General features: G+C 39.4%; 1 protein-coding gene across 1 annotated transcript in view; it reads left to right on the forward strand.

The window, feature by feature from the left end:
• Nucleotides 1-257: 257 nt before the first annotated feature.
• The window catches only part of sema4ba (sema domain, immunoglobulin domain (Ig), transmembrane domain (TM) and short cytoplasmic domain, (semaphorin) 4Ba), a 20,536-nt gene continuing 8,154 nt past the window's right edge, over nucleotides 258-12,639 (forward strand). Inside the window, exons 1-4 of the mRNA XM_015964507.3 lie at nucleotides 258-392; nucleotides 9,923-10,083; nucleotides 11,022-11,084; nucleotides 12,216-12,314. Of these exons, the coding sequence (XP_015819993.1) occupies nucleotides 281-392; nucleotides 9,923-10,083; nucleotides 11,022-11,084; nucleotides 12,216-12,314 (435 nt within the window). The 5' untranslated portion in view covers nucleotides 258-280. The remainder of the gene's footprint in view (nucleotides 393-9,922; nucleotides 10,084-11,021; nucleotides 11,085-12,215; nucleotides 12,315-12,639) is intronic.

Consider the following 12,639-nt stretch of genomic DNA (forward strand, 5'->3'; position numbering starts at 1 on the left):
TGACTTCCTACGGTGTGCTGTACTCATGGAGACTGATCAGAGGAGGCTTTCATGTTTGTTCTGAGGACCCAGATCATCAGAAGCGTCGTCTGCGTTGTCGAAGGAGCACCTCTGACTTCACAGCAATCCACTAGCCTCCTGCTCAAGGTGCTTGGAGCTGCAGGACGAGCGAGGACGTGGAGGAAAATCAACACGGCGTAAAAGAACAAAGGCGTTTTTCATGAATTTAAAAAAAGACTTGAAAAGCAAATAAAGCGCACTGGCTGGTGGAGGCTGGAGGATGATGAGTATGGCTTGGCTCTGTCTCCCAGCCTACACTGTCCTGCTTGTTGGCTGCTTTTATACAGCTGTCACAGAAAATGATGTCACTCCACGAGTCACCTTCTCATACAGTAAGTCTGCTCTTTATGATGTTTCACTTAATAATGCTCCATTAGGTATTTTGACTGTTTTAGACCCAAAATCATCAGAGTGCAGATTCCTCATCTCTAGCGTGTGTTTGATGTGGAGGCGCCCGAGGCTCCAGCTGGGGTTTTATGAGATCCTGTTGCATGAGCTGCAGCACGTGGCCAGCTGTCAGTCACAAGTCAAGTGAAAAAAAAAGCTTCTTCTCGTGTTGCTTTAAAACTAACCAGAGGGGAAACTTTACACACTTGCATTCAGAGGTCAGCAGAAACAGATGTTCACCTATGCCTCGGTCCGTTTGCAGAAAATCAACACATTTCACATAGATCTACAGGGATTTTGATGAGTTCAGTGGTCTTCCAGGTTAGACGCAATAACAAAAAGCATAGACTGTGTTGTCAGGCAGTTGGACATATTCTCACAGGCATGGAGACTTATTGCTCTTATGTAACGTGCATTTTTTCATGTGTCTGCTTGCTGAATAATTGCGAGCATGGAAACCTATCCAATATGCCCATTGGATTTCAATAAAATGTATTATAGCTTGTTTGCAGCATTATTTATGTTCTTTCACAAGCCTCCAGTAGCAAGTAGTAACTTTATTACGACTGATTTCATTATTCCAGCGATAAACTTATGCACTTGAGGGGACACGCTGGATTTAAAGGTGTATTGTGCTTTAGCATCTCCATGGAAATGAAACACAATGAGAGATTAAAGAATCAGCGGAGGCTTTCAGCGACTCAACTGCACTAAATGACTGAGTCGGGCTTCATTAGAGTCACGTCAGGGAGGATTGTGATGATAGATCTAGTTTAGTGAGCTTTTATATTCATAGGACTCCCGTTGCAGTTTGAGGCTGGTTCGGGCCGTGCAGCCTGTCTGAGCTTGTGCCTTCGTGGACTTTTTACCTAAACCCACAATCTCTTTCACCTCTTGGCTTTTAGAGATCACAATGCAGAGTTTCACAACAACATGCCTCATCAATCACTCTCTGAAACGATGTTTTAAACACTTCGCTGTCACGGGTGTAAAAAGTTTGCTTTCAGGGCGTGCAGCCAGCGTTAAATGGAACCATAAAACGGACTTGAAGACAGATGCTTTTGTGGCAGAAACAAATGCATGCAAGCAAGATATGTTGCTGTTTTAGGTCTTGTGTTTACTTTTGTACAATTAATGAAGTCAAATAGTGGTTATTGTTTATGTTTATGTTTATTTATTTGGCAGATGCTTTTATCCAAAGCGACTTACAATTTATAACCTATAGGGCATGTTGTGATCTGTGGGGGAAACCGGAGTACCCGGAGGAAACCCACGCATGCATGGGGAGAACACGCAACTCCACGCAGAAAGGCCGCAGCCGAGTTTCAAACCTGCAACCTTCGTGCTGCGAGGCAACAGTGCTAACAACTGCGCCACCATGCAGCCCTTTAATGTCCTTTATGGGGGTGCTCTGACTTTAATGAGCGATATATTTCAGGACATTATAAAGTTTTGTGAACTGTTGTGGTTAGAATTATTCCTAAAACTTAAAAATTTGGAGTTTTATCCACTTTATTTGATACTGTAAGAAATAATTCTCTAAAAATATGAACAAGTATCCTCCCACTTGTAGATATTCTCTTTATCAGTTCTGACTAGATCGATGAGCTAACGGTTGGTCCAAGAAGGGACGTTGAGAAAAATGTTACTTTATAACAACTCCAGTTTCAAAATTAAACCAAAGCACAATTTATTTCAACTTTTATTTTACTGTCAGTTTCATTTCACACTGGTATTTACAAATAAACCTGTTGTTGGTAGCTAGCTTAATTAGCAGGAGCAGCAAGCTGTTGCCCCTCCAGTGCAGCTTCTGGTAAGAAAATCATATCTTCTACTAGAATAATCCTCCAATACAAAACTGACTGAGTTTTAAAGATTTATAAAGTAGCATTCACACAAACTGCCATGACTTATGTTTAATTAGGCCATTGCAGGTTGGTAATTACCCACTTTGTTCTTGGAGAGACTGAGGATGTGCAAAGAGCTATCTACAAGTTAAGAAACAACTGTTAATAACATTGCAATGTTATCTTATTTTAGAATATATATTTTCAGGATTCTCAAAATGATGTAATACAAAAGCCCTGAAAGGCAACAGAAAAAAGATATTTTCTTGTGATATTTTTCTTAGGAATTTTTTTATTTGTTATTTGTGCAGCCCAGTGTCATGTTCTGGCTAAGTCTTCTGACCCAGGACACACAGAATCACTTGCAGGAGGCAGGACAAAATGAGAAACAATACGTATTCTTATAAGGAGAACTAAGGAAGCGCCGTCGAAGTGAGGTGAGGGGCTGTATGGGCTCGTGATGAGGCGGGTTAGGGGGGGAAGGGCTGGTTGAAGTCGGGGAGGAGGGTGGTCCGGTCTGAGGTGGGGCTTGGGCCCGAGAGTGGTTCTGTAGAACAGGCGAGAGTCAGGTGAGTGGTGGAGAGCGGGTCGGTCTGGCCCAGCAGGAAAGACTTGGTCAGGAGCTGAGGTCCGTGTGGCTATGGCTGGAGAGTTGGATGTAATTTGGGGGGGGGGGGGGGGGACATGCCCCCCCACACACACTTTTTCCAAAGTCAAGTTTTGACCCCTGCACTTTTTACCATCCAAAAACAATATTACGCTGTGTTAAATTGACACTGGTTGAGCTCTAGGACCAAGCGGAAAACAGCCGTTTGTGTTGAAGCCTGTTTCCTATTAGAGCATACTGTAAATATACACCCCACTTCTAAAGTGAAAATTATGTCCGTGGCTGGAGAGTTGGTTGTGGCAAGTCTACCTGGAGACAGGAAGAGGGGTTAGGAACACGAGAAGCTAGAGAGGAGCACAACAGCTTCGGGTTAGTTTGGTACGCATGCAATCCTCTGGCAACGTGGGTTTGTCTCCCTGGTCCTTTTAAGCCCAGACCAGTCGATGGAGAATCAACTACAGCTGCTCGCTCCTCTGCGCCACCCACCTGCAATTAAGCACTCGCGTGTTAATGTAGGACCACTCACCTCAGACCCTGACACCCCGAGAGGCGAACGGAAAAAAAAAAGTTTTCTTGTGGCATTTTTCAATTTTTTTGTTTTTTGCACAGCCCACCAGGGCCAAGCAAAAATAAATAAATAAAGCCACAATATTTTTTTTCCATTTGCTTCTTTGGGCTGCACAAATAATAAATAAAAGAATGAATAATTAATTAGAAAAATGCTACAAGATTTTTTCCATTGCCTTTTTGGGCTTCCTTAATATAGAACACCCTACACTGACTTATGTGGTTGGTGATTGTGTTTTTTTGTGTTGAAGTTGTAAGGCTAAGTTTAAATTTCCACCAGCTGATGAAGGTCAGCAGCCTTCCCCTGCTGTGGTAACATCACTTCTGCTACTCTGACATTTTTCAGCCCCCTTTAGAAGAGCATTGTCACTTGGTACAAACATTTTCAAAGCAGAACACAGATCTACAACCCCTTGGAGACGTGAACTTTGCTCAGCAGAAACTATCAAGCCTTGTTGTGGTTTCTGGAATTCTCCGTCGCGTTTGATCACCACTTACTCTGTTTAAACTCTTACTGGTCAAAGCTCTGGCTGGCTGATCTCCATCCGGTAACATTCTGGCAGACCCAACTCCCCTCCTCTTTACTCTGGTCGCCGTCTTAATGAAGAGGGTAATCTGGCATGAACAATGAATGGGGATTTGTACGTGTTATGGTGTGAACACTTGTCTGGTTCTCATTATGCGCCTATCAGAACGGATCATGAGTTCAGGGAGTAAAGCCTGCTTCTGCCGTTCTGTCGGCTTTTGTTCAAGGCTCTAATGCAGACCGTGCTGAATGCTTCTGAGTGTTGGAACTTTTTTAAAAGACACACCTATGAGGCCGTTTACATTTCTCTTCTTTTTCTGTTTTTGATACACCATGTGACTTTTTCCCCCTTGTTTTTGGTTCAGTGGTCAAGTCCACAATCACACTGGGACAAAGAATTAATTATTTATAGGTTTTCATGTCCAAACCATATAAACTCTGCGAGTTTGAAGTAATTTAAAGTGACAGCAGTGTCAAAAATACAATAGCTTTGTATTGTGTTTACAATCTGGGTAACAAAAATTGTGTTTTGTTGTTGTTGCAGCTTAAAATTTCTCTTCAGAGTGGTGGGATGGTTCGGTTTTTAAGATCATAAAAATTGAGCACAAAAGAGACAATTGATAAAAAAATTGGTCAGAATTCACAGCATTCAAGTGTTGATTTGATGATAAATAATCCAAAACTTAAAGAGCAAGTCACCCCTACCAGTCTTACTCCACTCCCACTTCCTGTTAAAAAATGCAACAAATGCTGTTGCTTGGCAGACAGAGAGGCTGGACTCGCTAACAAATACACACACACAAGCTCACAACGGCATTGTGACATCACATGGTACCAGCTAACATAATAATGTACCTCTTAGCCAGTAGCGATGGCAGAATTAAATTAAATCTCAGTACAGAGTTTTTACCTAAAGAGCGTGCAACACTGAGAGTTTTAGGCAGAATATTTAAATTTTAACTAAGATGCACTAAAGAGCCAAATTATCAATTACAAAAGTCTACTGCACGATTAGACACTCATTAGCATAGTTTATCAGCAAAAAAGGTGATTTGAGAGTGCCTTGCTCTTTAAAGTCAAGGGTCCCTAAATATTAAAAAATGTCTACGTTGAAAAGAATAGAATAATAAAGCATAAAAAGTCCATGTCTACACCTGGACACAGGATCTTAGGAGGTTAAATATCATTGATTATGTTACACATCTTTTATTTGGTAATTCCAAAGTTTACTCCAGATTTCATTGTGGTCTCCTTGTTTCTGCCCATCGTAAAAAAATTTGTAGCCCAAATCCTTCTGTTTTTACTCAACAGCTCAACCACAAAACACATTTAAATCACGACTGCCTGGAGGGAAGGTACAAACACCTCAAACGAAGGTCGAAAAGTCAACAACGACCTCTTATCTTGTTTGGACCTGCGCTGCTCACACCCAGTAATAATGTAACTGCAGAACGGCCAGTCAAACACGATAAATTCACCTGTTTTATTTTATTTTAAGTGAAATGCTTCATCACTCCTCACTGAGAAAACAGCCATCCTTGTTTAGATACAAGCCCAGATTCACTAATTAACTTCCTGGTGACTCTGTCCCACTATAAAGTCACACCGCTAATGCTAATCCCTGCTGCTTGCATTGTTTCCACCGTAACTTTCTAGCCTTCCTGAATTCAAAATGAGTAAATATCTCATTGTCAGCATCATGCCACTAAGACAATATGCTGTTAACTTGATTCAGCTCTACAATTTATCCACCCAAACAGCAGGCTCACAGTTTTCCTAGTAATTCTCTAGGTGAACTGACCCTGATGAGTTAATAAACTCCAGATGCTGCAGACATTCTCCCACACAATTATCCATTGAGCCGCAGCTCTTAAAAGCTAGTTTAAAAATTACTTGGGATAATCTAGTTATTTCTCAAGTATGTATTTTTCTGTCATATATATATATATTGTTTGTTTGTTTTTAATTTCACCAGACAATGCAGTCAGGGTCCTGGTGGTTCTGCAGCTAATGGTTCACTTCTAGTTCCCTTAAACCAGAATTTTATCTGTATCTCTTTGCAGTGTTTGTTCTTCCTTAAGCATACATGTCTGTCCCTGCAACTATTTGTTTTATGAAGATATAAAAACGACATATCTTATCTACTTGGGGTTTGTGCGTCCACTTCTGCCTGTTTGACCTTGTTTAAAACTTGGGTTGTGCGTTTTGTCAGGATTATTACTTGCAAGCGGTCCCTCGTTCTCCTTCAGAGAGGAGAATGTAGGTCGTGTTTATGGTCAGACGACTTACAACAGGACGTCTGGCATCCTTTAAAGATAATCTATCGTGATTGTCTTGCTTCTATGAAAGCGTTTGAGACAGCGTTCTTTTGTTTTTCAGATCATGGTCTGGTTTGTGAACTGTGACATAGTAATTCTAGTCAGGTGAGGTTGAAGTTTTGTCTTCAAGAGTTCTGGGTATAGTTTGGACGCAAGTGTTTGTCAGTAAAGGACAAATTACTCCACACTTCCCCTCCAGTGGGGTCAACCTTTTTTTTTCACTGATAATCTTAGCTTCCTTCAAGATCATCATAATTAATTCCTTCTCTAAATAGATTATCAAGTGAGTCTAAGTGAGCTCTCAGCCCATTTAGCAATGTCATTTGCACAAATTACCTTTAATTACATAATAATGGCAGTGATCGTGTATTACTTACAGCTGTCAGGGGTTGTGTTGTTCGTGTCTTTGTAGAGAGGGTCACGGTTGGAGTGATGTAACCTCACAAAGCTGCTGTCTCAAAGTGAAAGGTCAGAGGTCGCTTATCAGCGACATGATGAGCTGTAAAGCTTCCAGATCTGCCTGCTGGCTCCGTTTTTGTGGAGATTGATTGGTTTCAGCTGGACAGCAGGTTATCAGTACAGAGCAAAAGGTGAGAAGTTGAGCTCTTTGTTTGGGAAATGAGGGAGAAACAATCAGCTCTAAGCTACCCAGGTAAGGCGAGATGTTAGCCTCCGAAGTCTCTCCTTTCCCAAATATACGGAACAAGAATTTATTGATATTTGAAAAATACATAAATAAAATCCTAGGCTGGGATTTGTTTTTGCTCAAATCTTCTAGAGATCAAAAAAATCCACAGAGTTTATCTGCAGATGAAACTGATTCCAGGCTAGAAAAACATAAATAAAAGCGTTGACAGATCTGTGGAGAGTTCAGTGAACAGGGTCATTGTTCCTGATGTGCAGATAGATGTTTTGTTGCTTTTTGCAACACGATGACAAAAACACCTCCTACATGAATGTAATTTTTTTATATACATCTTAAAGGTGTGGTTATTCTCAGTATTTCATGTGGGCTGAACATGAAATAGTCTCCTACATCTATCTCCTGCATTAGCTTCTGATGTGATTAGCTTCTCTGTGAATTAGCATTCATTCTCTCACGACGGGGAAGGCTGTTAGTGTTTTAACATTCGGGAATCAGATGAGAACAGCTCGGCTAGTAGAAGCTAACTGTTAGCATTAGAAACTCCACCACACAGCAGAAGCTCCTCTGGGCTTGTGTCATTTGTGGAGATAAAACACCCACGTTGCAAGTCAGTGGTAAAGTTGCGTTGCTGTTAGCCAATCAGAGGCGAGATATCATATCAGGAAATACGACTCCAAAACCTGCCGTCTGAAGCTCAGCTGTGATGTGGGTGAGTTTTAGGTTCAGGAAATGGTGCACCGGTGTACTTTTTCCCTTCAAGAATGACTTGCAAGGCATTCATTCCTAGAGACTACTGCAAGTGTATTGGTTAAGCGAATGAACCAGACCTAACAAATAATTTGGAAGTATTCTCACAAAACAAGCTATCTCTGACATGCTTTCCAATATGTTGAATTTATGATCAGATTCAGTTTAATACATATTTACAAATCATGAGACAAACATCTCCACGTACATTTTTGAGACATGTTCTGAAAAAGGAAAAGCAGAATTGACAATAAGGAGGCAGTAATGCGATGCTACCTCTTCTGTTATGACATGACGTCCTCTTCTCCCACAGATACAAGCTGTTCTTTCTCCTAAGTGCTTCCCTTAAACCATCCCCTCCTACTCCCTCCTGACAGTCAAGCATGTGTGGAGTGAAGGAGAGGACAGAATCAACCAGGAATCCTTTATTTTCTTATTGTGTGAAAAAAAAAATTCTTGCCTGATGTTTGACCTGTGAGCTCTTCTAAAGCTAAAGCGGTGCTCTTCACTCCCACTCATGTTAAAAAAGATCAAGATCTTTTTTACGCCAGATGCATTTCAAGTGCAGAGCATCGTAATTGTTTTTAAAATTCCCCAAAGTCTATAGCCTAAACTATAGTCTCTTGCAGCAGGAACATTTTTTATTTGTGTTTATCACATTTTATTACAATACAAACATATTTTCCTGTTTCCTGTTTCAATAAACCATCAGACCACTCTGCAAAATGATTGTTCTTCATGAAATAATAAAGTAAAGCTCTGCAGTTGATAAGTCCTCCTGGATCTCCTTAATGATGCTCCAGTCTGGGTCCTTTGGTTCCTAACTCTGGTTCACGTTTGATAGCGACAATCTGACTCCAGAGGATGCATTTTGTTGATATTCCTCCTCCTGAAAAACTGATCAAGGCTATTGTTTTGGTTCAATCTTTGGCCCTTGTGCATCTCTCTCTATAAATCATGGTTACATTTGCCCAAGACTGCATGAGGAAGGGATTGAAATCAGGGGGGAGAGACAGTGCCGACATGAGGGAACGGTCCATTTATCCTGCAGTGACAGTGAACAGCAGAGACCGTGGTCCCCGATGGTTCATGTACAGTACGAAAAGCCGGGCCTCTTGTGGTTTTACAGACGGATTTAACTACCGTATGGTTGGCTGTTGCCGTGGCGATGGATCGCTATTAACTTGTTGTTTTCCTGAGGGAGAGGATGTCTCTCAACGTGCTTTAGTATAAGATGAGGTTATGTGAGGCCACGCTTCCTGCAGGGTTCATCAGAACTTTAGGACTCGACTCAATTAATGTGATGCAGGAAAGTCTAATTGTTACCACCATCATGTGTATCTTTATCAACCAAGTCCACTGGTCCTTCAGGAAGCACAGTGTCTTTAAAAGCTATTTAAAGTACAACAATTTTGTTGCTTACCTAAACCAAGCTCATCACGTCAGCATGTGCCCACGAGAGCTTACAGATGTTGCAACATCTTCACAATGAAACCTGTACATAAAAACGTAGGCTTCTGTTTTCCTCCGTGGCTGCATTTCTATATCAGGCAACTTAATTTAGCATTTTTTTTTAAACAACAAGAACCTAAAAGTCCCCTCTTCCAAATGAATTTCCTATCAATAAAAAGCAAACAGAAATTTAAATAACTATATATTCAAGTAAAGGGATAGTGATAAGTTTCCTTTCTTGACCCCAGTAAATATAAAGCCCCTAAAGCATTAGTGAAAAGATGTTTTTCCCGACATAAAATCCCTTCAGAGGCTAAAAATATTAAAGCACTTCTTGAGTACAATAAATTGAGCTCTTTAATGTGTGATTTCTTTCCCTAAGTTTTCACCTTTTAGAGCAAAGGTCCCATATCAGAGCTTCAGTCACTTTAAGTTTCCATCATCTCGCTGCTCTGTTTATGCTGGCATGCAATTAAGGCAAGTTTTTCAAGCTGGGCCAGCCGTAAAGGCGTCTGAACTGCTGCACATCTTCGATAGCAGCAGGAACGATTAGCAGAGACGGTAATTTAACCTTTACCTCCCCTTCAAAAACAGCAACTTACAGCTAATGGCTTCTCTGAGAGCATTTCTCTGATGTCAAATTAGAAAAACTCAAGAAGATATGCATCTTTGCCTGTTTTCATGTGTTCAGGTTCAATGAGAAAGTCATAAATGGTGAATGAATGATGGAACAAATCATACATTCTGTGTCTTTCTTGTGTTTAGATGCAAAGGAGAGGATGATCAGAAGTTTCTCAGCTAGCGGGGTGTTGAACTTCACCTCCCTCCTTCTCAGTAGCGAGGACAACATGTTGTATGTTGGAGCTCGGGAGATTCTCTTTGCTCTCAACCTCTCTGATATCAGTGCACCCAAGCTACAAAGAAGTGTAAGAGTCAGTGTGACAGCAGCCTGTAACTGTGATATAAAGCACACAGATATGAACAGATATGTTGGATCTTTGATGATGAAGTGTTAATTTGGTAAAATAATAATAAAAAAAAGTAAGAATCCTAAATGCCTGTTAGTATAAAACACCTCTGCACAATATTATTGGATGGGAATTGATTTTTCAAAGTCATTATTTTCACCATGTTATTACAGTAGCATAATATTTTCAATGTCACAGTTCCAAACTAAATATTCAATTTGGAACTAATAATTTATTTTCATCACTAAAATTTGTTTTGGAGCAAACTGTTTAGTTAAATAAACTAAATAAAATTGTCCATTTGTAGATAAACGTTTATTTTGTATACTAAATTCTTTTTTTAGCAAAATATTCAGTTTGCAAATCAAATATTTTACTTTGAGCTAAGCATTTTTTATGAACTAAATATTTGATTTTTAAATAAAATATTTCATTTGGAATGTTTTATTTATTTTCATCACTGAAATTTTATTTTGGAGCAAAAAAAATTGTAAACAAAATATTCAGTTTGTAGCAAAAAATGTATTTTGTAAACTAAAATCTATTTTTAGCTAAATATTTAGTTTGTAAACTAAATAATTTATTTTGAGTTGATCATTTTTGTAAACTAAACATTTAGATCCAAAGTAAATATTTAGTTTTAAAATTAAATATTTAATTTGGAAGATACATATTTAGGTCTAACCTAAACATTTACTTGGCTCCAAATTAAATGTTCAGCTTGCCAAAAAAATATTTATTCTGGAACTGTGGCATTTATAAATATTTGAATGAAAATCTGACTTTAAAAAACAAACACCCATTTTTAAAATCTTTTTTCCTAACATTCTTACTGTGTACAAACGTTACCCCATAAAGTATGAGTCTAACCGTTTTTGGGTTTTTTGCTCCTGCAGCTCACATGGAAAACTCCAGAGACCAAGAGGAAGGAATGCAGTTTCAAAGGCAAAGATCTTCAGGCGAGTCCTCAGCTGGTTTGAAGTGCACGTACAGTAGCTGAACTCACAGGGATGGAACTAGTTACATGACTGCAGGGCATATTTTTGGTGAAGTCGGAGACATTTGGGAAACAGACCCTGGACTCTTCCTGTCAAATTTTCATTCTACAATAATGGATTTTCTCTTCCATTCAATCACTCTTTTCCTCTGCAACACTACTTATTTTGTCACACTATTTATTTTCAGCCAAGACCCTTTTATTACCCAAGCGCAGCTAAACAGGAAGTGGAATTAGTTAAGCAATAGCCTAAGTTTATGAACAATTAGCCTGCTGTAGTTAACTCACCAAACAAAGCTCAGATCAGACTGCATTGATGAGACAATAGTTCATCTGAGTAGATTTCTGGTACTTAAAACAATTCCTCTCTTTGCTGGAATTGACCCAGGGTCATCCTGAAGTGCTACGGCTAATCGCAAATAACTATGACATTTTGTTAATAATCATGTAAATTTAACCAATAACGATGAAAAGGTTTTAAAATAGTCATCCTTCGATTTAGTTTTTTATATAAATTTATAATTTATAAATATAATTTTCAGATAAATACTTAAAATCATGGATTATGATGAAGACATATTGGTGTCGGTGTGTCCACTTCACTAAAACATAATTTTTTATTATTATGTCTGATTATAATCGGTCACTCTGAGTTTTTCATGCAGGCTGAACGTGAAATTTGTCTTTAACCCCTATTTCCTGCATTAGTTCTGATTGAAAATGGACAGTGAAATGCTAGCTGTACAGATCTACGTCACACTGTCACTTAACATTCATGGACTCACCCATCTTGACTCACGACAGGGACTGCTGTAGGTTTAGCATCCAGGAAACAGCAGAGAATGCCTCGGCTAGTAGAAGCTAACCGTTAGCATTAGCAGCTCCACCACACAGCAGAGAGAAATAAAACCTCAACGTTGCAAAGTAAATGGAGTCAGTGTTAGAGTTGCTTTGCTGTTAGCCAATCTAATGGCATTTACACACTAGCGTTAGCTCCACTCCACTTCGCTCAATATTTTTGTTGATATTTGCAAATGGGAACAAAATGATGTAATTAATTTTATTAAAAGTTTTTCTTGTGTTTCTAATACAGAGAGATTGTTTCAACTACATCAAGATTTTACTCCGCATCAACAGCACTCACCTGTACGTGTGTGGAACGTACGCCTTCAGCCCAACCTGTGCCTACATAGTGAGTCTTTTAATGACATCACATCCATTACAATGACCATACCCATGCATGTTTTCTTTTGTAACAATTAAAGACAATGAGGCCATTTGTTCTTATTTAGAAAAGCACATTACCTCGATGCTTGACTTCATGTGAGATTTATTTATTTGATTTTAGAGGAAGAGCATCTAAAATCTGATGCATGGCACTTCCTGTCTCTCAACTCACTTAGCAGTCTGCCTCAGACCAGCCAGATACAATATGAGTGCATTATTTTATTACCTCCCCCGCTCAAAATATTTAATGCATTTAACCCGATTACATAAAAAAATCAATCTGATTTCCT

Source organism: Nothobranchius furzeri, chromosome 4 (genome assembly GCF_043380555.1).
Source record: "Nothobranchius furzeri strain GRZ-AD chromosome 4, NfurGRZ-RIMD1, whole genome shotgun sequence".
Taxonomy (NCBI): Eukaryota; Metazoa; Chordata; class Actinopteri; order Cyprinodontiformes; family Nothobranchiidae; genus Nothobranchius; species Nothobranchius furzeri.